The sequence below is a fragment of the Atractosteus spatula genome, chromosome 11 (assembly GCF_055471065.1).
Source record: "Atractosteus spatula isolate fAtrSpa1 chromosome 11, fAtrSpa1.hap1, whole genome shotgun sequence".
Taxonomy (NCBI): domain Eukaryota; kingdom Metazoa; phylum Chordata; class Actinopteri; order Semionotiformes; family Lepisosteidae; genus Atractosteus; species Atractosteus spatula.
Genome location: NC_142716.1, coordinates 42845295 through 42873218, shown reverse-complemented (window position 1 = coordinate 42873218; position 27924 = coordinate 42845295). Strand labels below are relative to the sequence as shown.

Here is a 27924-nt window from a genome sequence, read left to right as displayed (position 1 = left end):
ACCTACTGCAAATCCGAATCCTTACATTTGGGCTCCAACTAGTGGATTATGAACGATATACAAAGTCTTTACCCCTGTCACGTGATGAAGGTCTGACTGCCTGCTTTATGCATCCAAAATCCTGTTCTGAGGTCGGACCTTCCGGGTTGTCGGGTTGTTATTCCAGCAATGGCGGCTGTGCCAGCTCATTCGCTCCGGATCTCGGAAATCGGAGACCCGACTGCCCTGTTCGAGCGTTACAGTGCCGATGAGATTCGAGGTATAGAGCGCAGGGTGCGGGGCGAGATCGAGCAGAAGAAAGAAGAGTTGCGGCAGATGGTCGGGGAGCGCTACCGGGACTTGATCGAGGCCGCGGACACGATAGGCGAGATGCGGCAGTGCTCGGAGAGCGTCGTGCAGTCGATTCAGGACATGTATCGCTACTGTCACCAACTCAAACAAGGAAAAAATCCGTCTCTGCCTGTCAGCAGGTTGGAAGTAAGTGACGTGGCCGTCGTCGGGTATTTTAAAAATGCCACTGATCGAAGTGTCCTATCGTTTACAATGCTGCCTTACAAAACGGTTGCTTTTGATGGGTTTGCAGTTTTCGACTGCTTTCCGAAAAGGCGACTTTGCAGCTCTACTGTTGTCCGATGAATATTACTGTATGGACAGCTAGTGCACATGCCACCTGCCTTTTGTTGTGACCGATAAATCCACGGTATTGCACACACACGTTACAACAGGAGATCGTCTGTCGTTTAACAGCACTGAAAACGACACCAGATTTATTTGGCAGCAGATGTTGTCAAATCGGTAGTCGCAAAGGATGATGTTTTAAAAAATGTGAGATCTCTGTTGTTTTCTATTGGAGCGGCTGGAGATCGTAGTTATGAGGTTCAAATTTGTCATTGACAATCTAACATTCCAGCTGCAGCAAAAAATACAACCTGTATCAACACTGACTTGATCTTTTGACACGCACTAATTATTTAACTGACTATAACGTTGGGCAGAAGTACATTTGTGTTTGGAATACATGTAATTTGCAAATATTTCGCTAAGTGTCGCTGCTGGATCAGATTAAGTCTGGCGTTCATATGTTCAATATTTCTAATGATACATTTGGGTAATATTTAGCCTTTCAGTGTCACAGGGAAGCTAGCCTGGCACACTTACTCACAATCCTTATTAGTAATTTATTTAGTTACCTTAATCACAGCTAAAGCCACTAAAGTCAGAAATGGGATTCTATTCCCTTAACTATGTGTAGATGTAATTCAAGAAGATAAATACCTTGGAAATGCTACAGTATGCAAAGGAACAAGTAATTCTTTCTTGTTATCCCGCTACTTTACCTTTGCCTACTGCCCTGTCTCTCTCACACCTGAAGAAGGCCCCACGGCCGAAACGTTGTGTTCTCTTTCTTCTTTTTTTCAGCATGGAATAAACCTATTACTTGTTCTTTTGCAGCCTATGCATGCTGACGCAGCTACCCACCTGAAATGCTACAGTATGTCTTGGAGAAGTCAAATGAAGGTGGCCTGAAATAGCCTGCTGTCTTTTCATCTAAAGAAAAAACAAAGTTCCTGTTGAAGGAATGTGAACATTGATTCAATTAGGAACATGAAATCAGTTGCAAACAATAAGGATGCTGTTTGGTCCGTGTAGTCTATTTAATCATCTGTGGCTTATTGATCTGAGGACCTCATCTAGCTTTTCATTTAAGGGGATTCTTTAAGAAGCCATGGTATCGGCTTCAACAGCATGGCTGGATACTTTTCCCCATACTCCTACAGCCCTCTGTGTAAAGTGCCTCCAAAAAAGGGGTATGGAGATCTTTTTGTGTTAGCAGAAAAATCTCTATTATATTTTAAAAAGCTATAAATACAGTTAGTACTATAGCAAAAGCAAAGCTATATGAAACATTTTTGCCATAAGGAAAGCCATTAAGAGAAATATCGTTTTTTCAGAATGATCCATAAAAGCTCTTATACAGGAGAGGAACACTCGTGATCTGTTATCTCTATCCCTGGCAACGTTACAGTATTTGATAGATGGCCGTCTGTACCTCTGTCTCCTGTGCTGCAGAGCCAGCGCCAGTCTCAGGAGAAGTTTTACAGCATGGCTGCCCAGATCAAGCTGCTGCTGGAAATCCCAGAGCGGATCTGGAGTGCGATGGAGTCTTCCCAGTACCTCCACGCCACCCGGCTGTACCTGCTCTGCTGCCACCTGCACAGCCTGCTGCAGCTGGGGGGCGGAGGGCCGAACTACAGCCCAGTGCTGGCCCGCTTTCCCATCCTGGTGCGCCAGGTGGCTGCTGCTGGCCACTTCAGGTAAGCACTGCCCCCTCTGCCAGCTAGAGACACCATCGGGCACCAGTGTGCCCTGCTCGTTGCTCCGCTCCGCTCCGTTCCCTACAGGGTGCAGTCTTCTCACCAATGTCTGACTGGGAAAAAGGTGTCAGTTCCACCTTGCAGTGTTATATGCTCTTTGTTTTTAATGTGTTCATTTTGTTACCTCTTTTCTTTCTAAATCTTTTTTCTTGCCGTAAAGCGCTTTGAGAAGTTATTTTTTGAAGTCGCTATATGAAATCAAGTGTAGTATTATTATTTGCCCCTTGTTTGTTTTCTGTTTCAGTTTAATACAGTAAATATTGTTCTTTACTGAAAATATTGATAGTATGGCAGGTATTAAAAATAACTTTGGCTTCAGCACACAGTGAACATAATGTGCCAAAACTTCTCTGGGCATTTAGCCACCTAGTGGAATCTTTGAGTGTTTGATTCAGTTGTTTTACTTTATGGAATAGCTTATGTAAAGAAATTAATTTGAAGTAGAAATTAAGGATACCTTCATAACGATTTTTTGGCCTTTGCGCGTAACGGGTGGAAATCAGGGCTCAGAAGCTGACTGTCATTTTTTTATGTCCACTATTTTGCGACTGGTCTGTGTATTTTCAGGTCCACCATCTTGCTGGAGAGTAAATCTCTCCTGAAGGGCCAAGTGGTTTCAGACCAGGCCATTGCAGAAGCCCTGGTGTCCACCATGCTCCTAGAGGACAGCTCGCCGCGGCAAGCCCTTGCTGACTTCCTGTTGGCCAGGAAGGCCTCCATCCAGCAACTGCTCAACCAGCCCCAGCATGGTGCGTACCCGAGCCTGAGAGCCCGTTGTCTTTTCACTCTGCCTTTCAAGCAAACCACAATGTTTCTGCCCTCATGGTAGCTGTGATTGTAGTTAACATTGTCCAACTTCTCTGAATCCCTGTCAGAAATAAAAGAAGTGGTGCACATCTCAGGATTTGGAAGAGTGTGAATTTTCTCAGTGCTGAGGATGTTAGTGTCCTTGCGTATATAGAACAAGGCTTCCAAGTTCAAGTAACAAGTACAAAGTGGGTTTTCCCCCCCCTGCTGCTTAGATTGCATTATCCCTTTGCCTTGAATGAGCCCCTTTGCGTTTTCAGTATGCATCAAGAGGCAATTGTCATTGTCCTTTATCTTGCATTGATTGATTAAACAAACAATGTTGACCTCCAGGTGCTGGTATCAAGGCTCAGGTATGTTCTCTGGTGGAGCTGATGGCCACTACACTGTACCAGGCCTATGCCGTGTTTTGTACTCCTCCTGAGGGCAAGCCAATGGAGCCACCCCTGAGCTGCGGCCTGCTGTTTGCCACACTGGAGACTGTGACCGGAACTGCACCCGCTGGTATGCACCCCCCACCCCCCCTGCACTGGGAGACTAGTAATAGTAATTCATAATATTTCCTTACACTTATATAGCACTTTTCTGGACACTCCACTCAGCTATAGTGCGCCAGTATGCTCACCACACATCAGCTATTGTTGGGGAGGAGAACAGAGTGATGAAGCCAATTCATAGACGGGGATTATTAGGAGGCCATGACTGGTAGAGGCCAGGACACCAGGGTAGCACGCCTACTCTTTTCGAGAAACACCCTGGGATTTCTAATAACCACAGAGAATGGGGACCTCAGTTTTACTTCTCATCCGATGGACGGCACCATTTTACAGTAGAGTGTCCCCATCACTATACTGGGGTATTAGGACCCACACAGACCACGGGGTGAGCGCCCCCTACTGGCCCCAGTAACACCACATCCAGTAGCAACCTTAGCTTTTCCCAGGAGGTCTCCCATCAAAGTACTGTGCTGACCAGGCTCACACCTGCTTAGCATTAGTGAGCCGCCAGTTGCGAGCTGCAGGGTGATATGGCTGCTGCCTAACTAGTAATGTGCTGCAAAGACTGTATGAATGCATTAGAAAATAAATGCAAACGCATAAACTAATTTGCAGTGGGTAAGGTCGTTGCAGTTCATTACAAAATATCATTTGTTTTAACCTTCAGCCATGGAGATTTAGAATGCAGTTGGTCTGTGCCTTGTCTCTTCATACATCTGTGCAAACGTAAAGAGAGGAGATTCTGAGTAAGCCTCTGAGGCATTTGGGGCTCTTCTTCTTTGCAAAGCTCATGAGGTAACGGTAGGAAAACTGCTTCTGGGCTTTGCATCCTTGGTGTGCAGGGAAAGAGAAGAAGGTCCTGCAGGGAGAGATGAGCTCAGGCAGCTGGTTCAAGTACCTTCCGTCCTCTGTGACCGACTTCCAGCCGACCCTGCGGACCCTGGCTCAGCCCATCCAGCCCGAGCATCTCAGAGACACGCTGCGGCAGTGGATGGACACGTAAGGGAGAGAACATGGGCACGGGGGAGGTTTTTGGCAACTTAATAACATTAAACAGGGAACAAGGAAGAACTGGCTAGATCTATGCGATTTCCTTTGTGGTCATAAGAACCTATGGGTGGAATTGTTTTGTTTTCTCCAGTGAACATCAGGCTTGAACAGTTTACCTTTTTTTACTGTAAATCCATGAGGTGACCCAGCAAGCAATAGTCCAGTTTTAGGGAAGGAAGTCTTTAGAGGGGGGGGGCATACAGTTAATGAGATGGTCACCCTCTCGTGTAACGCGATGGCCGCAGGTGTAAAGAGGATATCTGCTGTGGAATCAGCGGCCTGCTGGTCTACGTGAAGAGCCTGAAGGGCCTGGCAGCAATCCGGGATGCTGTGTGGGAGCTGCTGACCAGTGACGCCATCAGCCAGCACTGGAGCGTCATTTGTCAGCGGCTCTTAGAGCGCCCCCTGTCCTTCTGGGAGGACTTCCTACAGCAGCTCTTCCTCCAGCGCCTGCAGGTTGGTTTCATTCTCTTTTTAAGTGCGTTGTCTTATGTAACATGAGCTGCAAATAAAGTAAAATCCTGATATTTTAATCGGTGTGCTGCAAGTGGTATTCTTCCAAACACAGACCATAGATCCGTCACCCTTCTTTGTGAGACAATTGGACGTGCTGCACCAGACAGGCATTTCAGCTTAACATGACCCAGAAAATGAAACCGGTTTTCCTCATCTTAGAATTGTCAAAACTTCAATGGATGATTTTACTTTTAATGGATGTATGAATGAAAATGGCGGACCTATTTCTCTGCTCCCAGGCTCTTACTCAAGAAGGAATGGAGGAGATCTCGAGCAGCTCCAGAATCCTGTTGACCTCATCCCTGCGGGAACTGGAAGGGCAGTCAGGTCCCGGGGGCCCCAGCAGGGCGACGCAGTTTGAGGGTGACGTAGCCTCCTTTCTGTGGTCCGAATCGCCCAACGACCTGCTGAGTGACGCGGCCTGGGTGAGCGTGTCAGGCCGCAGCCCCCTGCTGAAAAGTGGCCTGTCTATGAAGACCCAGGCCTTGACCCCCTGTGTCCAGAACTTCTGCTCCTCCCTGGACTCAAAGCTCAAAATCAAGCTGGAGGACCTTCTCTCCTACTTGCCCTCTGAGCAGACCACCAAGGAGTCTGCCGAACCTCTTCCTGTCGCGTCCTCCTCCTTTGACCGCTTCACTGATGCCAGCACTGTGGAAGAAACCGTGCGAGAGCACTGCCTGGTCTGCGTGCGCAATATCTTGTCTTCCGTGCGCTCCGAGCTGAAGGCTGTGCAGGACAAGTTGCTGAGCTCTGGCTATGCAGGAAACAGCTGCCTCAGTTCAGTGCTCTTCATGGCAAGACTCTGTCAGTCCATGAGCGAGCTCTGCCCCAGCCTGAAGCAGTGCATTCTGGGGAAGCAGGGTGGCCCAGATCACATGGTGAGAGACACTTCCCGTCAGGGCAGGAAGCTGGGCAAAGGCTCCAAAGCGCCAGAGATTAGCCCTGCACAGGCCAGGTGGGCGGATCTGAGGGAGGAGCTTCTGTTATGCAGCATGGAGGCTTACCGCATCTGGAGCTCCGCCCTCACCAAGGTTTGTCCAATCAAGAGAAAGCAATTGTGGGCGGTGCAGTGTTTGTTTATAGTTGTTTAGTTTAAGTTGACTATTTAGCTAGGCCGTTTTTTTTAAGGATTTCAGGATAAATGTCATAATTTTTTTACTTAAGAGGTTGTAGGGGTCTGGAACAAGGTACTGAACCTGCTGTCTATCCTGTTTAAGGAAACGCCTGAATGAGATGCTCCAATCAATTAGCTACTAGAAAGAAATAGGGTTAAAAAATGAAAAAAACAAACTTTCACCTTTTCTTATGAGACAAACTATTGTAAAACAAATCCTAGGAAGACTAACACATGGAGGTAAAATTATTTTTCAGTTAAATTTCTCTCCTGACAAGGAAGAAAGAATTCCATGAAGGGAATAGGTTTTGACTATCACATTTAAAAGCTTAAGCAGGAGGAACTCAGTTTTTAGAAAGCAGTTCAGTTCACCTCTAGTTCATTATAAAACATTTGGTTTTGCATTTATTTTAAAAAGATTGTGCAGATGTTTCTTTCATTTAAAACTGAAATTATTACGAGGCGGCAGTCCAGGAGAAGCAATACAGCAAGTGCATGTTTTGCCTTTGTTTGCGTTTCTTTTTCTTTTTGACCTGTTGTTTTGTGCTTCTCTCAGGCTCTGGTCCAAAACTTTGCTGGCAGACTTCACTCGAGCTCCGCAGGCTCCATCCTGGAAACAGCAACTAACTGGGAGGAGCTGGAAATTCAGGAAGAGACTGAATCAGGGAGCAAAGTGACCTCCAAAATCCGTCTTCCCGTTCAGGTGAATCAACAGCCGGTGACAGCTGAGCTGGGGGCAGGGATTCAGTCTAAAACTCTAGGAACTGCGGGCAGGAACTTGCAGTGCTCAGTCCTAATCTTTCCTTGTATATGTCTGTGGGAATATTGAATATCTCTGCATCTGTAATTCAACAAAGGTCCAGACAACAAAGAACTAGCATAAATTAGTAACCTTTCTCCACTGCTACAAAACTATTTAGCTGACATTTTTATCTAAAGTAACTTACCAAATTATACACTACAGCTGGGTGTTTTACTGGAGCAATCAGAGAGTAGTAACTTGCTCAGTAGTACAACAACAATGTCTCACCTGTGATTTAAACCCACAAACTACCAGTTATGAGTGCAGTACTCTGATAGGTGCTTCCCACAGAATGTAGTTTTATTCCACCCTCTTGCTCAGACACAGGTTTGTCATGTGGGTTAATATGTGCTGGTTAGTCTTATGCAAGTGTGCGTCCTCTGTGGATCTGTAAAAGATCTGAATTCCAGTCTTTTCAAAACCAATTATAAAAAAACTTTGCAGCAAACAATGTACATATGTTACTGTTTAAAGCTCTCTTTCTAGGATTTGATTCAGGTTTTTGATTTCCATCTTTTCCCCTTTAAAGGCTTGAGAGAGAATAAGTTAAAAATGCATGTCTGTGTCTTTGCAGCCCTCATGGTATGTGCAGACTCTTCTCTTCCATCTGTGCCTGGAGGTCAACAGGATTGGAGGTCACGCACTGCCAAAGGTCACCCTACAGGAGCTGCTGAAGGGCTGCCTGGATCGGGTCGTCACCGAGTACGAGAAGCTGGCTTTGGAAAAGCACAACAAGGTGAGCTGGACAATAGTCCAGGAAAGGGCTGACTGTCCCTGTGCCAATGAACAGAGAACGCAACAGATCTACTGAGTACGGCTACTCAGTACAACACAAAAATAAATCCATTTGCATTTTCTGTGCCACCTGCAGAACCTCTGACACTTGAACTTTCCCCCTTTCAGGACCCTGCCTTCCTCATGACTCAGAACCGGGCCTTGCAGCTGCTGTTTGACCTGCGCTACCTGTCAGTGATTCTCAGCGCCAGGCAAGAGGAGGGAAAGGCCTCTCGTTCCCACCAAGATCCCAGGTACCCAACACCTCCTGGGGAGACCTTCGCCGGAGCCTCTGCCTTGCAGAGCCGCTTCCTGAAGAAAGACACAAGTCGCACCTTGAGTGCTCCTTTAATACTTTTATTTTCAATTATTGCCTTTTACTTAATTGACATCCCAAGCCAACACTTCCTTATGCAGTTTAAAATGAAACCTTGAGTGGTTTCCAGTAATGTTTTGCTTCACATTGAAACCTGAGGCCTCTGCCCCGAGCCTAGGAGATAATTGTTCGGGTGCTCGGTCTACTTGTGCCAATTTGTGGAGGTTTTTGTGTGCTCCTCTCCTACCTCTCTCTCTCTTTCGCTAATCACTGCTCCTCTTTTCTCCACCAGGATCCAGCAGGTCTGTGATTGCCTGGAGGGCCATATTGATCCTTTTGACTTGGATGTCTTCACCCCCCCACTCAACACTAATCTGACCCGTCTCGTCCAGAGGACCTCTGTACGTACCTCAGCATGGCCCCGTGGACACTGCACTGGGCCTCAGGCTGCACATACGGTCTTTCTGCAGTTAGAAAAACTGCCACACGGCAATAACGAACCGAACATTTCATTTTGTGGGGTTATGTTTTTTTTTTGGTGCCATATCATAGGAAACTTTTTGTAAATTAACTGTAGACAAAAACTCGCCCTGAAGACCATTTTGGCACTATGTGATTGAGACGCCTAATATCCAGGGTTAGAAAGAAACTTTAAAATATATTTTGTCTATATTAATAGTACTGTTTAATATGCAGAACTAGCAGGTAGACAGGAAAGTATCAGATTGATGGAAGGTGGTACTTGAAGAATGCTGGTAAAGGTTTGTTACAAGGGGACAATTGTTGTCATTCATAGACAGTAACAAAAATACATTTGGTGCTGTTTGAACTGAATTACAGTGATGTGCATCCCATCCATTCTTGAGAGGGTATTATCAGTAGTGCAGCCTGCTAGATCGCAGGACTAGTCATGGGTCTGTAAAACTGGAATTTCATGCGCTGTGCTATCTCCTGTGCAGGTGCTGCTGGGGCTACTAACAGGCACTGAGAAGCAGTTCAGCTCCAGGGGGCCCAGTGTTGGCACACAGGAGCCGTACAACATCCTGCCCCTCGCCAGCAGTCAGATCCGGTGAGTGGAGCTCCGATACTGCAGCTTCGCCCTGGAGACACATTGGCCACTAACCTGCAGTGGAGCTTTTAGAACAGACAGCTAGAGCCCTGCATGGTGCCCATCAGGCCATCGTCTTAGGCCTGCTCTGAAAGGAACTAATAGAATTCAACTGAGTTGATTTACAAGGCTCACCGGGAGGGAACCGCTAAACCGCAGCAGTATATCAGAAATCTCAAATTCAAATGAGACTTCAGCACAGATCTAGATACATTTCCATGGATTCCCCTCCTGTTTTTACTTATTATCTATGCATGTCATGAAGGAAATCTATCAAGTTCAGTTGTGCCTAATCCCAGGTTCAGAAAGCATGGCTCGTTATGGAGTGGCGGTCATCGTGACCAAGGCTGTTTGATTTCCCCAGGTTCGGACTCCTGCCCTTGAGCATGTCCACTTCCCGGAAGTCCTCCAAGCCTGCGTCCCGGGGCTCTGAAATCTCCAGGACCCAGGTTAGGACTGGGGGAGTCAGGCAATGGGGGGGGTCTGTGGTAGAAAACATCCAGCATTTCACCCCAGATAGACTCTGGGTTCATTTATACATCCTGCACCTGTAACGGTGCTGTTGTTATACGATGCACATCTGTTGGGAAACCTCGTCTAAACTGATTAGTCAATACAAGGTATAACCAGACACTCACTGTTCACCACCTTCTGTACTCAGAAACAGCATCTCTGCCTCAGCGTAAAGATTGGAACATATCACACATTGGCTGCTTCTATTAAATTCATCATGGATATTATCAAGATGGCCAGTTCACAGTAGGTTTGTCCTTGACCTACGTTATTTTACATGAATGATTTTGTTCGAGACCAGAATGTGTGGCTCTTGAAGTGATAGTGCTCAGAGAAGAATAATTGCGTTTCTCCTCTGCTTAGTCAAAGTCAATGAGCTGTTTTTTGATTAGCAGCTCTGGATCACAGTTAAATGCTGTCTGCTTTTCTCTGGTTCCAGCTATTCTGAGAGCTCTGTCGGGGAGCCATAAAGGACTGGTGTGTGGGTATTTACAGAACGTGTGCAGTGTGCTCCTGCCTTGCCTCCGGCTTGTCGGAGTTTTCTGTAAACGTGTGTCATATGTAGTTTGTTTCTTCTCAGGTTATTTTCTATTGAAAATTGACAACCCAAACACAACAGAAGCTTACAAATGAGAAATGCAATTTGATCATTCTAGTTTATTTCATCAGCTGAAAGTGAATCCAACTTTTAAAACATTTCCATGACATTTCTTAATTGCTTTAGTGATCTGATCAGGGGGTGGGCAACCTATTTCACATGAGAACTTTTAATTCATTTGGTTTCCTTTTTATTTTAAATTGGTTTTAATCTTAAGCCCAGGGCTGTGTGCCTCTGTATTTACTCAAATCAGGAAAAGGAGAGATACATCATTGTGGTAATAGAGATGACTGTTAAATTTGGATTGTTTTGGAAAAAGTTTAAATTCATAGGCATCTGAATCCATTGGAATGCTGCTAGCAGCTTCCAGTAGGTTAGAAAATGAGTTTCTAATTGTTAAGGAATGTGTTGCACAGTGAATACGTTACACTAACAGTGAAGGAAGAGAAATACTTTAATGTGATTCACTGTGAAATACGAAGTCATAAGCCATGTAACAGGTCAAAGAGGAAAAAGATCAAGTCCTGATTGAAAGCCTGATTGTCAATGCTGCAGCACTGTTTCACAGATGGCTGGTCATTAACAGTAGTTAAAATGAAAGATCTGAAATGTGCACTCGTATGTGGTGCACTCTGAGGCAGAATCTCTGATCAGTCTCATCCCTTAGGATCGCATTCACAGACGTTCCTGTGGCACAGCTGGCTGCAGTATGTAGACTTCTTCACTTTCACTTGAAATAAAGTCTCAGGTTAAAAACATGCAGTGATTTTTAATGTAGATTTAAAATTGCATTTCTTATCTATTACTAAATAGGTCTATACACCTTTCAGCAGCCCCTGATACAAAATGATACAAAACAGAGAACCTTCTCTGCATGAGTTGTTTTTCTGCCTGAAATGTTTTGCATGAAGCTGCCTTGACGTACATCTTTTCTCTCCTATTTTGAGGAATTTTCGTAACACATTTGAAAGCGAGACAGCATTGAGAAAATATTTGTGACTAGTTGCGTATTTGCCTAAACATTGGAGAGTCATGAGCTTAGGGCAATGATATATTTAGACTGTAAAAATCAGCTGTTGAATTCATGTAATTTTGAAAAAAGTAGTGACATTGTAATTGTAGAAAAGCTGGTGGGCTGTGTTTCTAATAATGAACAGGGAAGAGTGAGTCATGCTGTGGTGCTTTTGGTAGAAGGATCTATAGCTCCCTCTACCGGACAGACTGGTACTCTGTCACAGTTGAAAATAGCACTTCCTAATTTAGACAGTAGGTGGGATAAACAACTTGTAACAATTTGGCATATACAGCTGTGTTTAAAGATGCACAAATGTCATAATTTGTGTATACAAAAGTTAGGTTGTGTATTATGAAGAATATTTTAGAATTTTTTATGCATATATTATTTCATAGAGATTTTTTCACTGTTAACATAGGTTAAAAATGTACCAGAAGTTTGTACTATATTCTCACAGAGATCCTATCTGTTCCAGCCAGAAGCAAAACTAGCTCAGTGCCTGCACTGCATTTTCACAGGATGTGATACTCAATGTTTATGCACTTTGCCTTCAGTCTTCATTTGCACTAAGCAAACTAAGTCTGATAAAATATATAACTGACCTTCAAGCTGCTGTCTTAGTTCTTTACCTCATTGAACGTAGTTTTTAGGATTTTAGTCGTATATGCTGCCATCTGAGAGCGTGAAAATGAGATTTGTAATCTGAGGTTTTCAAAGTAGTAAAACCACAAAGCCTGGACAATAGCAGTCTTAAAATCTGAGCCTACAAGTGTGATGAACATGGGCTGAGGACCTGTTAACTCTAACTCTTCTGTCACCGAGCTCATTCTGTTTTTGTCCACCCCTCATGGTACAGCATCGCAGCTCTAAATATCTTCCCCCAATGTTGTGTTCCATTAAAGGTTGTCCCTGCGTCTTCTGCCCTACCAGGAGAAACGTTCCGACCTGGAAACCTGTTCAGACAGCTGGCGTCTCAGGAGGAGGAGCCCACAGGCCCCTCCCTCTTCAAACTGGGCTGGCTCTCCAGCATGGCCAAGTGAAGCTTTTAGAAGATTTTTAACATGTGTATAAAGTTTATAAAAAATAAATATATATATATAGATGTATTACTAAACTTTGGTTATGTCATGTTTACCTCTGCAGACTTTAGCCCTGGAAAATCTTCACACTTTATACATGATCAAAGGCTCATTCTCTCACTGTAAATCACTTATTGAAAAATTTTACATTTTTGTGTTTCAGTTGTCCAACGGAAATAATGCAGAACTTGATACCATCTGAAATAATGGAGTGCTAAAGAAAAGTACAAAAATCCATGCAAGAAACCTCATTCCACTCTCACTGTTCCCTTAAAGCTGCGCGGCCGCGCACCTTTTGTTTTGACGGAAAATTTTTTGACTGCGACTGTGAATGTCGACCTTTACGTGTATCTACGGTTGTGGCTCTAGCCTTACTTATTTACTGTTATACATACGCACTATATAATGCTTACGCCATTTACTGTATACTATATGTGTACTGTGTTACTGTACTATAATGTGTAGCGTCATTGTGAGGCGTTGCGTAGAAAGACAATTGTATATTTGAACCGTCACTTTTCTTGCGACAAGCGCAGATTGCGAACGCGGATTCAGTCTGATCAACATGATAAAAACAAAGTCTCGAAGCCGGCTGAAAGAGTTACATTTAGACGTGCTCATGGGAATTTAATCGTACCAAAACAATGGGCAGAATATTAATCTCGACAAGGTGTACACTGGATGGTTGTCATTGAGAGACAGACGCCAGAAATGATAACTGAATAATATGGTTGTGTACAGCACAAGTTAGATTTAATTTTCAGTTGGTAGGATAGAAGTGAAGACTTCTATAATTTTCAGTGACATACTGACTTGCTATTTTTTATAATGATGAGTGAACTGTTTAACTTGACTGTCGAAGTTAAAGATATGCAATGCCTGATTTTCATTATAGTCGCAATGTTGTGAATAATAAAAGTCCACAGTCACGTTTTGCATTAGCGTGCAGTATACTAAGTGCGTAAGTAAGTGGTTTATTGCAATTCACATCAATCGACTGTTGAACAAACCTCAAACTAAATATCAGAAAATAAACATTTGCACATTGTAAATGGCATCTTCAAGAACTTCATAAAAGTTTCACACATAATTAATGACAATACCAAACAGCAAACAATCAAAAATTCAGATAATGTGGCAAAACAAATAGGCCTCCGTGGGAGTCATTCAAGACAACTTTGCGATAGATTATAGGTAGTACTTGAAAACGTCTCTTAAAACTACATATTGTAGGTACTTCCTTTAGTTTAGCTGGTAAACTATTGCAAACTTTCACAAGATCAGCAACAGCAGTACATGTCGTTATGCCCCATGGGCCTTGCCTGGGGTCTTTGAGTGGATCACTGAGCTCTCACATGGGACTGTTTGAAGCCGTGTGCCTCCTGCACTACAGCTTTTTTACGCTGCCCAGGTCATTAAATTAAATTAAATTATCTGCTCGGCAGGAAAAAAAAATTGAGGGAACATAACCCACTTTTCCTGCAACAGTACTCAAAAACACATTGCTTAAAAAGCAGATCATAATACTGAACTGAAAGTATTTTTTATGTACAGTTATGTCACAGTTTGGAGCAACCTGATTACAAACTAACGAGCAAGAGAAAAACGAGCCATTATGCATACACTGTTTTAATTATAGTTTTATTGAGGCACTTGCACAATCTAGATATCACCATGGTATCATTTTGGAAAATCTTCACATTCTTTAACTTGTAAATAGTTTATCTGTGTTAAGATATTACATTCAGGCAATATGATTTTCTTCCAAATATATATGGATATTTATTAAAAATAAGTGAGGAGATAATACAATGATTCTGTGCAGACCTCTATATAAAAAACTGTAAACAAATGATATACAAAAGCCCGATTTAACAGTATCTACTGGCAAGAATAAACATTATTCTATGTAAAAAGTCACATTTGTCAGCTATGAGTTTACACAGGAAACTTGTTGAAAATCTAAAATAAATTACTTGACGACAAACTTCTCAACAATCAACAGTAAAGCCAAAACGTTTTTTTCCAACCAGATTTTTTTCTACAAAACCCAATAGGAACGGCACAAATTCTAAAGAACTCTTTCAGATGTCATCTCTCATCGAAGCTGTACCAGAAGATAGCTGCAATCATTTTTACCGCAAGTGGAATTCGCAGGCAGGTCATCTCATTTGCAGCACTGGACTGGATTGGTTGGGGTGGCAGTAGGAAAGTGCAAAAAAAAAAACTGAATATTGGAATTAATTAATTTATACATAACAAAAAGCTCTACTGGTGTTAGGTCCAATTTACTTCTGTATTTCTTAGTCCTTAGTCTCACGGTAGAATGAAAGGGAATTAAAGGGGCAGTCTTGGTTCCACAACTAGACTATCATGCACCTAGACTAGACTGCAACTAGACTATCAAGCAAAGTTATCTGCTTTGGGTTGATCTGTCAATAAATAATGATCCTGTTGAGTTTCGCTGCAGCAGCTTTAACATACAGAATCACAACCAACCTGTTTGGTGGTGCGCATACACTGCCTACACTATTGTACGTTTTACAAACAGAAGGCTAAGGTTGAAGGTTGTTTTGGCTTCTGGGATACTGTGTACCTCTAATCCATGGAGCTCACACATGTGGATTTACCAGAAAATGTGCCTTTGGAAGAGTCAGTCCTGCCCCAGAGAAGAAGCGTTCAGCAGGAGTCCGGAGGCGTCCGCCAACACCTGCCCTGCTCTTCTGTCGTTGACCCTGCCTGTCATCCTGCTTTGCCTTCTTCAGTGACAGTCTCCCAGGGACAGATGACCTCCTTTACGGTGGCCCTTCCTACGCTGGAACAGTCCTCCTCCTCGTCCTCCGAGTCGATGGGGTAGATCCGGCACTCCGGGGGGATGTCCACTTTGATCTGGAAGAAGCTGGGATCGGCGAGGATCGTAAATCAGTACAGCCACCACTGACGGCCTACTGCTGCCATTGCTGTCATTTCAGTGGAGTTCTAACGAACGTTTGCTGGGGATGAAGGGTGCCAAGCTAATTCAGCTCAGCTGCCGCAACTTGCAACTTATCCTGACGTAACTGCCTCAGTCCCCATATATACCATACACCACCCTCTCCTCTTCCTCACTCGTTTTTGTATCCCTCCTCCACTCCTTGGTTGCCTTTTCACCAAGCATGGGGGTCCTAGGCTCCCCGTCCTGTGGCTGGGAAGTTGGCCAAATGGGTTAGTCAAGTGGGTTAAGCCAAAATCTCTGCTAAATCCAATAAATGATTCTACTGTCACATAATCTTCAGCTGCTGTCATTCCTTAAATTATTACCTTTAGGCTGAAGGGTTAGAAACTGCACCTTGAAAAATCATTTCAGCTGTATCAATGCTAAAACTCATAGTGGCGCTGTTGTTGTAGAAGCCAGTACTCTGTACCCAACTGGGTTTTATTTAAATATACTGAGAGACAAATCAGTATTGAAGCCAACAGCATTAGTTGAGTTTTTAATGTCTCTCAGCATAGTATAAGGTTAGTTTGTAGATTTGAAATAGAGGTGAGAAGGACGGAGTTCTTTCTGCAATTCATAAAAACACAAATGTAGCCAATTATATAATAATTCGTGATATTCTTGAACATAACCTAAATTCCTTAATTATCATAAAATTGATTTATATCCATTATGTTAGATGCATTTATTTAAGAGTTCTTCTGCCGCTCACTAAGGGAGAGCTGACTTACTTGGCAATTCTTTTTGGCTTCGGCTGGGGCTGAGATAGCGGCTCGTGGTTGAGGGGCTGAATCCGGCCACTGGCGACAGAAGGGCACTTGGGCGAGAGGGTGGCGAACACGGGCGAGGTGGCGCAGCCCCGTTTCAGGAAGCGGCTGAAGGAGAGCGCCACGCGAGATCTCTGGGCCGGCTGCCTGGCTTCTTCGGGTGGTCCGTTGATGGCACTGGAATCGGAGCCGGCCGACAGCTCCGTGTTCTCAGCAATGGAGGGGAACTGAGCCGACGCGGAGCCGCCGGTGCCATCGAATTTCCTTTCCGAGGCGGGCGTGCTGTCGATGGCCAGGCTGATGGGGGAGGGGCAGGCAGCACTGTTGGGCAGGGTGATGAGGCCGGGGGAGGGAGGCGGCAGCTCGCAGGGTGTGGGACTGCTGGGAGAGAGAGGCTCGCAGATTCCTGTGTACACAGCCAGGTGAGGCACAGGTGCAGTAAACTTACACAGCTGCAGGACAGTATGGGGAAGAGGAAAGGACTGTGTGAGGAGTGTAGGGAGAGGCAATCAAATGGGACTAGAACATGTTAAATGCAATATTTCCTGAGCATTGCACACCTCGACAAAGAGTTTAAAGGGGGATTTGCAGTCCCAATTTCTCATACTGGATATTAAGTCATGGTAACAAAATAAATTAACGGTATTGCAAAATTTTACAAATTCCTAATTTAGCACAAAAACATGACTTTTGTGAAAGTACTATAAGACGTCATGTTGTCACAAACCCCTTGTTTTGCCACGGGCGAGAACGAGGGTTTGTGCAAATTGAGACATGAAGCTGCCCTTCCTGCTCACTAGTCACTGTAACGACTAAGGGGATGTACGAGCAAATAAGTACAGGATGTGCGGCAGACATTTCACTGCAGAAATGTTCCAATATGATCTGCATGCAGAGCTAACAAGTTGTATTTGTCCACAAAACCACCTTGAAGTTGAGAACAATATTATAGCAATTCAAATGTGTCATGTCAGGTAGGAAAGGAATCTTGCAAAGTGCTGAGAGGAAACTTTCCTGTTGATCTACCCCAGCTGCCACGTAATACTGTGCCTTAACGTGCACACCTTCACTTGCAAACAAGCAACCCACCCAGTGTAAGAGGATAATGAGTTTACTGTACATACACAGCCAGACTTCCCATTCAACAGCTGTGGTTTGATCCCAGCTCCACATCTTTCCAAAGAAAATACAGTCAGCCAAATTTAGAAAAAAAAAGCACATGACATATGGGAGACAGACGACAGAGAAAATGGCACAGAAACACAAAAAACAAAAGTTTTTAATTCATGGATTTTATTGGACGGATGGGCACAGATTACACTTTGAAATTTCTTTTTGGTCCCTGAAGGAAAACAAAATCTTTCACAGCGAAATTGAAAGTAAGCCAGTGTAAATGATCCACAGTAACACAGTGAGTGAAGGACATACAAGGATGATACAGAGTGCTAGAATGACACTGACGATACTGCTGCAATGTCTGAAGCACAAATGTAAAAAATGACATAGTTAACAGTCTGAATTGTAAATCCCCTGGCAAGAAACACTGCTATCATATCTACCACGTCAATGACCTGTAAGCCTTGGGTTTTGAAAATATGTATTTAGAATCCCTGAATATAAATTAAGTTAACAAATGCTGAGTATACTCCAACTCTTGTTTTTCCTAAAACAATGTAATACGACTTTACTAAGAATCCAACTGAATTCTAAAGTCAGCCTTCTTCTGGTAAAAAGCCTCTGATTCTGAGGTTCTTTGCTGACAGCTCAGAATCAATTTGCATAGTCCTTTTTACACATTTTAAATGACCACCACAGTTAAGCAAACTTGCCCTTTTAAACAAATTGATTACAAATCAGCACTTAGCGGAGGTTAAAGTATGAATTGTGCCACCTGCTGATAACCAGACAGGCACACTAAATCATCTCCAAGTGTAGCTACTGTAAGTAGTGTTCTGTGGGGCGTTGCAACCCTTAGTGCCATACAGGTGGAAGATATTCTTAAACCCAGAAATCAAAGTGCTCCAGAACCCATTTAAGAATGGAGCCTGATGAAAACAACAGAAAACCTGTATAATCAGCTGTTTGCTAATTACCTAGTGACCCAGTTGACTGTCTTGGGTGCATTTTCCTCTATAAGCTGCAATTCTGAAGGAGATTTTTTTGTACAGCCCACAGCTTCCTGTGGTGGATCATGACTTCCAAGTGCTTGAGCTCGTACACAACAGAACAATCGCACCTCTTGCACCTATTCTTGCTCTCTTTCCACCCAGTGAAAATCCAGAGGAAAATAATGCATTTTTTTTTCTAGTCTTACTTTCGTACGCCTTTTATGAAGAAGAAAAGCAGTGCTTCTGACACCTTGGAGTCTCCCTACTGACAAGCAAACGTTTTGCTATTGATTGCTCTCCACAGGCATCTACCTTAATCTACCTTACTGCCTTTATCAACACAACTACGCTGTGGTCAGAACTAAGTCTTCTGGGGCGGCTCCTGCTTGAGCTGGTTACGGCGGTCCAGTTTGCTCATGACCTGCGTGATGTCCACAGGGGCGCTGGCCGCCGCCTTCGCCTTGGCTTCCTCCTCCAGCTGCCGCAGGATGACCGGGCTGGGGCTGGAGCGCCGGTGTTTCCTGTTGAACCCGAACTTGCCCTCGCTGCGGAGAGACGCGGGACAGTGAGACCCCCTCCCGCCCTCAACACGGGCACCAATGCACCAGCCTGCAGTACGGCTCGACTCGGGAGAGCCAACGCAAAATTCTTAGGAGGCAAGTGAGAAATATCAAATTCGTGGCACAAGCCTTGAACAGGCCAGCTAGAAAAAGGACCAAGGTGATCGTGTTGAATAAAAAAAAACAATCCTAAATATACTTTAATGTCCATAATGTGTAGTCTGTAAAATTCTGTAGTGAAAGCTTGTTTTTGATAATAATACAGTACAGTTGTACGCTGTCAGTAAATTGTTTTGACACATTTTTGAGCACTTGATAAATGCTGCAATTCACCACAGGTGCCTGACAAACGTGCATGTGAAGAATATGTTCCACATCATAATTTTAGATCAGCATATTTCACGGTTTCCATCATCCTGTCCATAAATAACTCAATAATTCTCATAAGACGTTTGTTTTCCGGAATTAGAAAAGCGCATCCCCCATCATCTTAAAGGAACACAGTGACTGCACCTCTTACTGTATGCCTATTGTTTAACAGGATGTGCATTAAGTAATCAGGCAAGCCCAAATGATCTAGATATTCAGCTACATTTAGTTGTACATTTCCCACCCTGCTCTATTTGTGAAATTTCTGAAGTCGTGTTTTATTCCTGTTTTGCCCTATTGTCAGCTGGTGAAATATACTAAATTAATTTAAGGAACATAATATGTCAGCACGTTTAAATCTTGAACATGCAAATTATTTCAAATGTACCCAGCCACTGCCCTGTCTCTGGTATCATGCATAAAGGAGAAGCTTTCAATCAATCAGTAGACCCATTCCTGAGGTTGTTATGATTTTAGCTAATGTCTGTAAAAATGGGGCTGAAGCCTGTGATTTGTTTGAGATATCTTACTTCAATTTCGTCTCATCTGGAATGATTGCCTTCTTCATGGTTTCTTTAAATATAGGAGACTTCATGTACCTCCCAAAGGAATCCTGTAATTGAGAAAGTACTGTAGTTAATGATTTGCCAATGGTTTCTGACTTTAGAGACTCTGCAACCATGGACACTTTTAATGTATCATTTAGTTTTACCCTTGTTTTTATTTGGACATTTTACAGTGTTATTTCATTTTACTTCTGCTGTTTGCTTTATGCATTTTCATATTTATTAGTACTTTTAAATCCTTTGAGAAGAAATAACCACTAGTTGTTCCTTTGTAGCTTGTGTGTTAATTCAGGCCTCTGATATAATGTCTTCAGCACTTTACCAGAATATAAAAATGGTGGAATCTAACTTTAGGCCACATGCAGAATTTGTAAGCATGAGCATTTGAAAACCATTACAAATCAAAATGCCAGGACCAGACTATGCACCTTCTTCATAAGCATGTAAATGTGTGTCTGCGCAGCATCCAGCACATAACGATGAGGATGCTTGAGGCCTTTCACTGTGATGTCCATCGTCTTTCCATCTATGTTAATCCAGCGCCGTGCCCCAGGAGCCAGGAAGGTCCTGCATTCATGCACACAAATGTAATGAACAAATACAAAAGGCACTGCTGCCCTTAATAACACACACAAATACAAACCAATTCTCCTGGACTAATGGTTTTTGCCAGTGAAGTTTTTAAGGTTTCTCTCATCTTGTATGTAAGTGCCTTTTAAAAATACACCATAACATTACATACCTACATACCTTTAATGAGAATTGAGAAATTGTTTACAGGGGTAAGGCAGGTATGTTTTGCTAGGGTTTGTGAAAGGTAGTGGGATACTACAACCGATGCCAAATTGGGCCAGATTTTGAAGATAACTTTCCTACATTTGGATTTGATTGTGACTGAATATTCTCTTCTCATAGTCTTTTTTGTGTTCTTATGAAACCTTCATATGAGTAAAAAGTAAATGTAATATTTCTCTCCACCAAAATTCAAAACTTCTGGTGGGACTGAATTATTTGATATATCTACAGTATGATAAAAAAAAGAAAACTGCATGGTACTCAACATGTCTGTCTCCAGATTATTTCGATCAGAACTGAGGTAGGAACGGGTTTGTATACTGTACAAATGTGGGGATTGACTTGGACAGTTTCACCCCTGTGTTTACTGGCTCCTGGCATGACGGTGTTGGCGAGCTCACTTGTAAATTTCCTCAGCTTTCTCTTTCACTTTCGTCTGATCACCAAACTTCAGGTCCTCGCAAGCTTCCCAGAAGGCCAAGTTCTCTCCTACAATCACATGGAACATCTAAAGTTAACTTTCCATGGCACTCACCTACCACCTTGGTAACTATTGTTGCATAACCTATAGGTCATTATCACAAGGTCTGTGATGGTATTCTGTCAGTCATATAATTAAAGCAAGTAACTAAATCAGCAAACCAAGATTCTGATAAAGAACCCTCTAGGATACAAATAGTTAAAGCATAGAGCATGTATACTTGACAAAGTCTGTCTTTTGCTATACTTCCCAGCACCATTATATCTCTTCCAACCAACTTGTTTAAGACCTCGACATGAGGATTCTTCAAGACATTCTCAGACACTTAAACACTGAATCAACAGCAGACCTAACCAGAACATTGATGGTGACCCCAAAGTCACCCCACGTACCACTGAATTCCTTCTTCAGGAAGAGCTGGAAGTCCTGCCGGCCACGGGGGTCACTCAGCAGCTCCTTGAAGCTGAAGGTCCAGCGTTCCACACGCAGCTTGGTGGGGTTCTCCACCCTGAGCCAAATGACACAAACCTTTCAGGTACCACTGTAACCTTCAAAGAGCATTTTAGACCCAATACCCACAGAAGGTATTGCCAGTGATAGTAGGGCAAGAACAGAGAAAGGAGAAAGTGGCCAGCATATCTTTATGGCTGCATATCTTTACTGCACCAACAAACAGATGTGTCAGAATCCATCTTTTATCATTCTCCAATACCACTTGAAGAAAAACAAATGCAGAACCTTGAAAATATTATATTCCGTAAAAAAGAATTGTTTTATATTAGCAAAAAAATCTAATAGCAAGACGGAGCCTATCCAGAACAGAGGGTACAAGAGAGGGACGGGAAGGTACTGAGTCTCTTCTCTTCCCTGGGATGGCACCTCAGTCCACTACAGGGCCACAGTTAAAGTGACAATATTAGAATAATCAGTCAATTACTGCTAGAAAATGCTGGGCAATGAAACAATATAACATAATCCTCAGCCCCTTCTTCTCGGTGAAAGTCACAAAGAATGAAACAGCTCATTTGATGACTGTGCACCAGTAATTATCACCAAGGTGCCTGATTTCAGCAGACATCGCTGCTCTTGTCATGGTGATTGCATGTCACCACCATCCAAAAAAAGAAATAGTTATCTGCTCAACATCTTCCACTCAGTGCTTCAGATGTTCACAGAGTTTGTTTGTTTTGTGTTTCATGTCATCACTTCTTTGGAGGAATCTAAAATTAATGGCCGGGGATGCATTAAATACGCCTTGCGCACCCAGGGCCAACTCCAGAAGTGTAGAAGAAAAGGAGGGACTATTCCTTGGACAGAGTGCCAGTCCATTACAGGGCACACGCTGGGGCCCTGTGTTCAATCCTATCTGCATGGTATTTGTATGTTGTCCCCATGTTCTTACGCTCTGGAGTAAGTGTGTGCGTGTCTGTGTCTGTCTGTGCCCTGAGACGGACTGGCGTCCTATCCAGAATGCATCCTGTCTTGCACCTGTTGCTTGCTGGGATAGACTCCATCTCCCCTGTGACCCTGTATTGGATAAAGCGGTTAGAGAACTGATGGATGTTTTGGGGTGGATGGGGGAATCCGAAGCATCCACAGAAAACCCAAGCAAACACAGGGAGAACACACACACCAGACAGGGAGTTCCAGTCTGTAATCAATGCTGAAAACCAGGCAGCCATTCTCATCACCACACAACCCAAACACTATGCCCCACAAATAAATAAAAAAACTAGCTCACTGAATGAGTCACGAAAAGGAAACGTGCACAGAGAGGCAATGGGTCTGAGGCTATTACAGAAATGAAGCTTTTGTGTGTGCACTGGGTTAGTGATCAATAGGGGCCTTAATGTTCTTTGTAATGTCTGCATTGCTCAGTGCTGAAGGGGACTTACATTGGCATATTGAGCTCCCAAAACATAGTGTCATCGGTTATCCAAGGGTTGCTAGGGAGACAGCCGGCCATGAAAGGATCATGGTTTTTGTACTGCTCGCAGTACTTGACAAGCCTGTGAGCACACAGAGACAAGAGATCCTACTCAGAAATACTAGTCCTGCATTATAAGCTGAGACAAAGACACCTTGTTCACTGAATTTTAATGGTTACAAGTTAAAAAATAAGGAAAACAGAGTGAAAGAGGAGGACCTTTGAAATAACAGTGGTCCGATTTGTCTGTTATAAATCTATAAATCTTGTGTTTTCTCATCAGACATGGAGCTTCAGATTTAGTCACCCTATAAGTGAACACAAGTATGTGTGACATGAAAAACCCATACGGGACTTATAGAGGACAGTCATTGCAGCTACATCAGTGTTCAGAACAGTGAATGCAATTGCTTTTAATGAAAAAAAAGTAGACGGGTACAAACTGGTCCCAAAAGTGCTTTAAAAAGTTATGGATGGATGGATCTTTGCCCGGTATGCCTTCCGGCATGTAGGGGCAGCAACATCCTGTTGCTGTTACCATAACATTAGTTTTTTACAGGACAGGGTTGTTAGCCTTGTGCCCAACCTCCAATATGGAGGACCTGGCACCAGACGTGGGACACAACCCACTACCCTGAGATTATGAGTCTCATGCTCTACCAACAGAGCTAGCCGTGGCACTTAAAAAGTTTAATTAGCTACAATATAATACAGAAATTACACCATGGTAAATAAAGGAATCAAAGCTCACAAGTCATCCATGCATGTAATAAGTATCATGAAATCATAAAGGTAACAGAACAGATAAAATATAACTATAGATGTACTGTAGTTGTGAATTAATGTATGAATTAAAAACTGTAGTTTGTACCTTCATATTTTAAATGTTGTGACTAATAAACAAACGCATTATCTTGCTGGTTAGGTCTAAACAAGAACTTTAAAGGAACTATAGCCAGTCATTTTATTTTTATTCATTTAACAGATTCATGAAGTTCTAGATATTCCAAAGCCTACATTTTACAAATTCAAAAAACAGTCAACCATAAAATACATATGTATTGGAATGCAGCCAAATATATGTTAGATATCAATGATAACTCATCATAATCTGAATGTCTTCAATGTAAATTATCTATATACCATGAGTAGTCACATTCTAACACCTACAGGATCTCTGCAAATAAACTCCCCAGAAGAGTTTGAAAAGGACCTACCCCCCAATGGAGACTGAAGACTTGACTCTTGACTTCATGAGTGACTGCTGACTAAAAATAATCTGTAAAACAGAGAGACAACACACTATGATACAGTAATGCACTCTCTCTCTTTCCTAGCGTTAATCCCGCATCAGCAGGGTCCGCTTGTCGTCACACCAGTCTCCATTTGGTGGTTTGAACCAAATCTTTGAGCTGACGTTGCCATTAACTGCAACCGAGAAATACTCCAACCGGCGCGTCGCTCCGCCTGTCGTCAGAGTGGGAGGGGGGGGGGAGGAGAGCAAAGTAATGTAACCAATTCATAGAGGGGGATTATAAGGAGGCATGGGAAATTTGGCCAGGACACCAGGGTTACACCCCTACTCTTTTCGAGAAACACCCTGGGATTTTTAATGACCACAGAGAGTCAGGACCTCGGTTTTACGTCTCATCCGAAGGACGGCACTTATTTACAGTATAGTGTCCCCGTCACTATACTGGGGCATTAGGACCCACCTGGACCGCAGGGTGAGCGCCCCCTGCTGGCCCCACTAACACCTCTTCCAGCAGCAACCTTAGTTTTTCCCGGGAGATCTCCCATCCAGGTACTGACCAGGCTCACACCTGCTTAGCTTCAGTGGGTATGATACAGTAATGCACTATAACGCACTATATCATGCTGTATTATATTGTGTTATTCTGTATCATACTGTACTGTTTTGTATTGTGTATTGCAAATGGTTTTGCTCTACCAGCGTAAGTGTCACACCAATAAAGCTGATTTTGAACTCTTTGAACACACTGGAATGTTTGCCTACTGTATGTGTTTTGGGTAACATCAGCAGTTTGCCCATACTACAGAAGTCTCTTCCTTGCTCCATCTTATTTTCAAATAGCAATTTAAAATAAATGAATCATTTAACCCGAAAAAAACTGTAATACGGGATTAGGAGAGACAACATTACCTCTCTTCTGTAGAAATCGTATGTTTTCTTCTGTAAAACAATAAACACAAAGAATGTGGTGAAAACACAAAACTTAATTTGAGCATTGTTCACATATTGTTTCAAAGCTTCACGCTACAATAGAAGGTGCCCCGAAATGCAGACAGCAGCATGGGTGACAGACAGGAATATTGAGCAGATACTGCAACTGATGCATCACTGTGAACCAACTAATCCATTTTACTATGGAGTTTGCAGTTTGCCCACAATAGAAATTAAGGGCTATTATCTCTAACTGTAACATCAGTATTACACTATGCAAGGCAGGCTTCACTTTCTTCAGTAAGCAACGGCTTGAAAAAACATAGATCCCACTGAGGCTGACAATGACTTAGTACAGGAAAATGCCATTTAAACAGTCTAAAAATGGATTCCTCTTTTCCTGTGACACGACAAAAGCCCATGTATCATAGAGGGTGTGATCTAGTTAAAACATGTTTATCTGAACTGCAGTTATATTTTCAGAAATTGTAAAGTTCCAACTTTTTACCCAGATAGGCAAAAGATTTGTTCTTACATAAGGCAATGTTTTGCATTGTACTTCACTAGAAATATTTAATTTGGTCTTACATTTATGGTAAAATGGGAAAGCATCTAAAATCATATAAGCTACCAATATATTGTATCTACAGTATATTGGATCTATCAACAGACATATATCTAAAGGACTAGATGATATCTGAAAAGATCAAAAACACAACAAGATGATGCTTTGATACTAGTGACAACTAATGAACTGTCAAGCTTGGGTGCAAGAGTATAACTATCTAGTAGATTGTCAAAACATGGTGAATCAAGAAATAATTAATTGTAGAAAACTTGTATTTTCTTAACTTTTGATAGGTAGAAAATGTAAGAAATAGCTTTAAGCACGACATCTATACAGAATTACTGTTCCTATGGGGCTTTTTCCAGATTTCCAGATTTCTACAGGAGACTTAATCTGATTCTCAGTGTCAAGTCACCTGATGAACAGTTCTGATGAAATCCCTGATTCTTTATGTACCTTTTAATTGCACTCCTAACTGCTTTTAACTATTTATCACAAGGGATCTAACAGAAACCAGTGACAAAAGTTAATATGCTGACTTACCCAAGTACATCTTAAAAAAAAAACTCTTAAAAAAGTTTTACTTAAAAACATTATGCTGTGCTCCCATTTCCTATCCTGCTCATCAATTAAATATTCCCAATGTGAAGCAAATGGCTTTGTGCCGCTTATTAAGGCTATCTGTATCATTTCCTGCTTTTAAGGGAACAAGCATGAGTTCATACTAAGACTCAATGATGTTTTTTGGGGAAAGGGAGGCATTATTCACTAGACAATAGAATTAACTGTTCTGTTGTAAAAAATAAATAAATGACACGTTTCTTGCACAACAATTATCTGAAATTCTGCCTGGACCTCCCCTGCTGTGTTATAAAACTATGGGATTCACACTAACATTCTGGGACAGATCTTACTAAAACTGTATGATCCAAATTACTTCAACCCAGTAAATCTCTCCAATTTCGTCACATAAAAAGGTATCTGTTTTTAAAAGGTCAAAAAGCTACTCTGTTACAACAAGTCTCAAAACACTGTCGCAGCCTCTGATCTTTAATAACTTACACAGCTTATAACTGAGTCATGGTAAGAGGCAATATATATACCTTTTTGAAAGGCTTGAGTGCTGTAGAGGCTACTGTTATTTGCTTTAAAAGCTGCCATCATGCCGGGGAAATTAAAACATATTTCTGATGAAGCTTTTGAAAATGAAGGAGCTCTCCTTTTTCATCTTGGGAACATACGGCACAATGAATTTTAAAGAGCAAGCCAGGAGAGGTTCAGGATTTGCATTTCACAAAAGTGAGAGAGCGCCCGGCCTCTTACACTGAGTACTTCCATTAGCATACCAAGTGAGCACGTCCTGCATTTAAAGAGGGGAGATTCTTTTATTGACTTTGGCTTCAGGATGGAAGGATGACAAGAAAAGCAAAAGTCCAATTAATAAAGTTTCAGATGCCATTAAGCCATCATCCTTGTTAGCATTATTAGCAGTAATTTGGACTCAGTATGTATTCAGCACAAAGGTAACCTGCCTGTGCGGAATAAGCCATTGCACTGTATTCTATCTAAACAGAGATGATTATGAAAGCAGAGCGGCACAAAACAAAGTATGGGCAACACAAAAGGAACTTAGAGATTCAGTTTAATCAAATGTAACCTTGGGATGGAGTATTCAATGCACTTAAAATGTATGCATTAAAAAGCATAATTTTTTTGTTGTTTTATTGCCAGAATTTCATATTCTAAGTCACAACATTGAAGTGATTCCCAATCAATGCCAAAGTCGGCACACCCCATCTTTATCTTCTGACTATATCCCAGGAAGGATATTCAGTTACTTGGATGTGGCAATGATTACGTTATGTCTGCTTTCTGAATTACATGGAATTGGTGATAACCTGCTCACATTTTTAATTTTACATCCTTGGAATTGTCTATAACCCCTCAATCCTTGACTTGCCTAGGAGTTTGGAATGCAGTCACGGCAGCTTTTGTATCGTTAACATGAGAGAGACAGCTGCAAGGATCTGCAATACAAGGATGTCCATGATGACTCT

General features: G+C 42.6%; 2 protein-coding genes across 7 annotated transcripts in view; one reads left to right on the top strand and one right to left on the bottom strand.

Annotated features, from left to right (window-relative positions):
* Positions 1-148: 148 nt before the first annotated feature.
* Positions 149-13528, top strand: cog1 (component of oligomeric golgi complex 1). Of its 6 annotated transcripts, none has more exons than XM_088927858.1 (15): positions 150-477; positions 2071-2315; positions 2943-3124; positions 3516-3686; positions 4522-4678; positions 4975-5185; positions 5485-6276; positions 6916-7062; positions 7736-7897; positions 8065-8189; positions 8544-8652; positions 9211-9320; positions 9724-9808; positions 10312-10349; positions 12416-12599. In XM_088927858.1, the coding sequence occupies exons 1-14, from the start codon at positions 169-171 to the stop codon at positions 10318-10320; spliced, it is 2814 nt and encodes a 937-aa protein (XP_088783984.1). In that variant the 5' UTR covers positions 150-168; the 3' UTR covers positions 10321-10349; positions 12416-12599. The 6 variants fall into 6 exon arrangements, with proteins under 6 accessions (XP_088783979.1, XP_088783984.1, XP_088783985.1 ...); XM_088927859.1 differs by having other exon boundaries at positions 10312-10353; XM_088927855.1 differs by having other exon boundaries at positions 12388-12487.
* A 664-nt stretch (positions 13529-14192) lies between these two features.
* The window catches only part of LOC148824098 (regulator of G protein signaling 9-like), a 35447-nt gene continuing 21715 nt past the window's right edge, over positions 14193-27924 (bottom strand). The window contains exons 11-20 of the mRNA XM_088927269.1: positions 25279-25308; positions 24332-24393; positions 23083-23196; positions 21580-21695; positions 21108-21195; positions 20340-20478; positions 19876-19958; positions 18838-18961; positions 16273-16760; positions 14193-15463 (exon numbers count right to left, since the gene is read on the bottom strand). Coding sequence (XP_088783395.1) covers positions 15307-15463; positions 16273-16760; positions 18838-18961; positions 19876-19958; positions 20340-20478; positions 21108-21195; positions 21580-21695; positions 23083-23196; positions 24332-24393; positions 25279-25308 — 1401 coding nt within the window. The 3' untranslated portion in view covers positions 14193-15306. The remainder of the gene's footprint in view (positions 15464-16272; positions 16761-18837; positions 18962-19875; positions 19959-20339; positions 20479-21107; positions 21196-21579; positions 21696-23082; positions 23197-24331; positions 24394-25278; positions 25309-27924) is intronic.

Coding starts and splice junctions, on each gene's coding strand:
- cog1 (XM_088927853.1), top strand. CDS start 169: ATGGCGGCTGTGCCAGCTCATTCGCTCCGGATCTCGGAAATCGGAGAC. Junction 2,316..2,942: donor GCTGCTGCTGGCCACTTCAG/GTAAGCACTGCC, acceptor GTGTATTTTCAG/GTCCACCATCTTGCTGGAGA. Junction 6,277..6,915: donor GGAGCTCCGCCCTCACCAAG/GTTTGTCCAATC, acceptor TGCTTCTCTCAG/GCTCTGGTCCAAAACTTTGC.